The sequence below is a fragment of the Sinocyclocheilus rhinocerous genome, unplaced genomic scaffold (genome assembly GCF_001515625.1).
Source record: "Sinocyclocheilus rhinocerous isolate Xijiao unplaced genomic scaffold, SAMN03320098_v1.1 scaffold16010, whole genome shotgun sequence".
NCBI classification, from domain to species: Eukaryota; Metazoa; Chordata; class Actinopteri; order Cypriniformes; family Cyprinidae; genus Sinocyclocheilus; species Sinocyclocheilus rhinocerous.
The window spans coordinates 5,700-9,401 of NW_015643668.1; the positions used below are offsets into that span (position 1 = coordinate 5,700).

At 33.8% G+C, this 3,702-nt stretch overlaps 1 protein-coding gene across 1 annotated transcript; it reads right to left on the reverse strand.

The window, feature by feature from the left end:
* Positions 1-283: 283 nt before the first annotated feature.
* LOC107757661 (uncharacterized) lies at positions 284-1,597 on the reverse strand. The gene is made up of 3 exons (XM_016575221.1): positions 1,318-1,597; positions 480-764; positions 284-408 (listed from the first exon to the last, which is right to left on the reverse strand). Exons 1-3 carry the CDS (start codon positions 1,592-1,594, stop codon positions 284-286), a joined length of 687 nt encoding a protein of 228 aa, XP_016430707.1. The 5' UTR covers positions 1,595-1,597.
* Between the last annotated feature and the right edge of the window lie 2,105 nt (positions 1,598-3,702).

Genomic DNA, 3,702 nt, shown 5'->3' on the forward strand with positions numbered 1-3,702 from the left:
CCTTGTTTGAACTTTTTCCTCATTTCAACTTTTTAATGTCATAATGATCTTTTTTCTCTCTCTCTCATGTGGTGGAAATGGGCTTCCATCAATTGTGAAAGGCAAGTTGTGACCCTGTGTTAAAATGTACTCCATTATAACAAACTAAACCAATATTGATCTGGCAGATGAACATATGAAGCCATTACATTATATTATAGATAATAGATTAATAAATTATTTAAAAAAAAAGTTATATGAGAAATTATAAAAACATTTAGATTCTAAATGTGGGACTATATATTCAATCTTGTTCAGCTCTTCTGGATCTGATGTCATAAACCAGAACAACAGCAGCAGCCACACCCACCAGAGCAGTGACGACCAATCGGATCACAGCTTCAGCAGAATCACAACCACGGACACAGTCTGAAGGATAAAAACATGAAACTGAGATCAACTCATTCACAGACTAATAAACTCATGCCCTTTAAACTTACCTTCATAAGTGTGACAAAGTTGAGTGTTGTTGAGATATTGAGTCTGGTTAGTGAATGAATTGTTGAGCACACAGCTGTAGGTGTTTTTCTCCTGATATTCCACCTCCAGAGGTAGAGAGAGACTGATGCTGAGATCAGACACACTGATGCTGGACAATAAACTGTTTCCTTTGTACCAGGAGAGAGTCACATGACCCGCATTCACCACTGAACACACCAATGAACAATATGATGATGATGATGATTGTGAAGAATCTCTGGTAATGTTAGGCACGGGCAGATGGGCTGAAAAATAAGAGAACATGCAGTAATATGGATAAATGTACACATCAATCTTATTTTCAGCGTAGTGTGTTGACAGTCAGTGAGTGTTTTTGTCATCTCACACTTTAAGTAGGTAGTTAAAGAAATAATCTGTGTTCATTCCTAGTTAAACTCAGTCAACAGCATTTGTTCCTTTTCTTTCTTTCTTTCAATTTTTTTAATGGTTACAGTAAGGCACGTACAATGGAAGTGAATGGGGGCCAATCTTCAAGTTTAATTGAAAATGTGAAAAATCACTTAATGTGTTGTTAAGTTAAATCCAGTCTTACAGTATTATCATCATGACATAACATACAAGTTTTAACAGAAGAGTTTATGTTAACACACAAAATTTACTTGATTTTTTTTCTTTCTTTTTCTTTTCCTTCCTTCCTTTTTTTTCTTTTCTTTTTTCTTTTTCTTTTTTGTGGTAAATCAAAATTATCCTAAGAATGCTGTCAAGAAAAAGAATACTGACTGAATAATGAAGAATAATAATGAAAGACTAATGACAGTACAAATGATCTCTACTCACCATAGACAGAAAGACTGAATGTTTTTGTTGACCGTCTTGCTCCAGTAATCTTTACTTCATAGAGTCCAGCATGTTTAGTTGTGATGTTTGTGATGTTCAGAGATCCAGTCTGATGATCCAGCTTCAGTCTGTCTCTGAATCTCCCATCAGGGAAGATTTGGTTCTCTCTCTTGATTTGAGCTATCAGAGAGTTTTCAGCTCCAAATTTCCACAGTATGTCATCGTCTTCATGTATTTCAGTAACATCAGTGTTTAGAGTGATAGAATCTCCCTCCATCACTGACACCATCTCAACACAACACACATCTGGAAAACGTGAAGAGGTTTTACACAGATTTAGACTCTTAATGGTTAACAAAGCTGAATTCATTTGCTGTTTGTAACTTTTAAATGTGAACTGAAGAACATTCAGAATAGCAGCAGAAACACAAAAGCTAACGTAAGGTGAGATGTACAAACAGACAGATGTGTGTCAACCAAACATTTCATCTTTAATACGTTTGAAGGTTATCTGCTTTACAGCAAAATTAATATGTAAAGAACATAATTTATTTTAAATATAAGTACACAATGATAATCGCAGATTAAATTCTACAAGTTAAATTCTGCCTGATATTTTCAACACCCTTTTTATATTAAAGATTATTAGATAAAACGCACTTGCTAAATCTCACTCTTAGTTTGCACATATATGTCCAATGTACTTTCTTAAATTCTGCCATTTTCAACACCCTTTTTATATTAAAGATTATTAGATAAAACGCACTTGCTAAATCTCACTCTTAGTTTGCACATATATGTCCAATGTACTTTCTTTTCTTTTCTTTTCTCTTATTTTCTTTTCTTTTCTTTTTTTTAACAGTCATTCATGACTAGTACCAATCAATTTGTGTTTGTAATTCTTCGAATTAAGATATTTACAAATGTTTAGGCATCTTTTCTAAAAAAAGACACATGAGGGTTGAAAGCAGTTGAGTGGAGGTTTTGTCTTTCTGAGCCAGAGATGTTGGCATTACCTGTAGCACTCCAGCAATTTCCCTTAATTCCAATGAGTTTTAACATTTCTGATTTTCATTACTTTTCTAGGCCTGGAAATTTAGATTTAAAATTCAGAACGGACACCTGATTTTAAAGTAGATGTCGCAAAAATAATTCATCTAAACAAAGCCATAAAATGTTGTTATAACTTACCAATCAGGTGACAGCAGCACAAACATAATAAAACAAACATATGAAACATTTTCTTCAGTTGTTCAGAGTCTGATCTAATAAGACTATCCGCTGAAAATACTCAACCTGATATGAATCCTCCTCTGACAGAGTTTGACCCTCCTAGTTCACACACCGCATTTGCATATGATATAATGTTATAGTTCTTCTGACCCTAAATAAGACTTTAACTGTTCTTAATAGGTTAAAATAGTCTTTATTTTTATCACTGAGCATACGTTTTGTAAGGTACTTATGTATAAATATGTGACTGGGTTGGCTAAAAGTACTGTATATAAATATTGTGTAAATTGTGGGTGAACTACATTTCATGGCGAAATAGAACATTGAACACAACCATCATGATTTAAAAAATGTATATAGTTATTCAGTTTTTAATTTTTGTGTATGGAAAAAAAAAACAATGTAAGTTAAAACCATGGTCTCACGGTACCAGTTTACCAACGTTCATTTGAGTCAAACTGAAACCTGCTGCGGTCTGATTTCTATAGAAATATGGTTTGATCTGTTGGTGGACACACCTCATGTAGGTGAGAGTGGACATTCAGAGCATGTGTGATCAGTTTGTACGTGAAGAGTGTCTTCCTGTCCTGCCTCTGTGAAAAGCTTTTTAAGACCCTTAAATCTACAGAAACAAAAAACATGAGAAACTGTGTCTGACACAGAGGCAGAGAAACAATAACAACTAAATAATCATATTAACAAGTTTAGAATCACTTTTTGAATTTTCCACCCTTTACTCAAAATACATATTTGATGTCAAACTTTTCACCATTCCACTGACTTGTTACTGTGTTTTATTCTTATTGTCATTGCTATTTTCTTAAGGTTTTAGTAAGTTTCCAGTGGGTTGGCTGACTTATAGTTCAGATTTGGCCAAATCTCAGAAATGGACCGAACTATATAAGTGTATCTGCTAAACGGATGCTAATGACACTGATATATTCACATAATCCTGGGATATCCAAGTGTACATGTAATATTTTGAACAAAAACATGTAACAGCATTAAATTAATTATCTCCACTTTGTTCAGTAAATATAGTGAACACTATTTGGTTGTGTGTAAGAAGGAGGGTGTATATGAAACAGGATGTGGTTTGTGTGATGTTCTTTAAAGGGGTCACATGATGCGATTTCAATTTTTCCTTTCTCT

Excerpts from the sequence above, each read along its gene's own strand:
- LOC107757661 (XM_016575221.1), bottom strand. The coding sequence starts at position 1,594 with ATGGAGGGAGATTCTATCACTCTAAACACTGATGTTACTGAAATACAT. Across the intron at positions 765-1,317 it reads ATTCAGTCTTTCTGTCTATG|CCCATCTGCCCGTGCCTAAC; the intron begins GTGAGTAGAGAT and ends CTTATTTTTCAG. Across the intron at positions 409-479 it reads ACTTTGTCACACTTATGAAG|ACTGTGTCCGTGGTTGTGAT; the intron begins GTAAGTTTAAAG and ends TTTATCCTTCAG.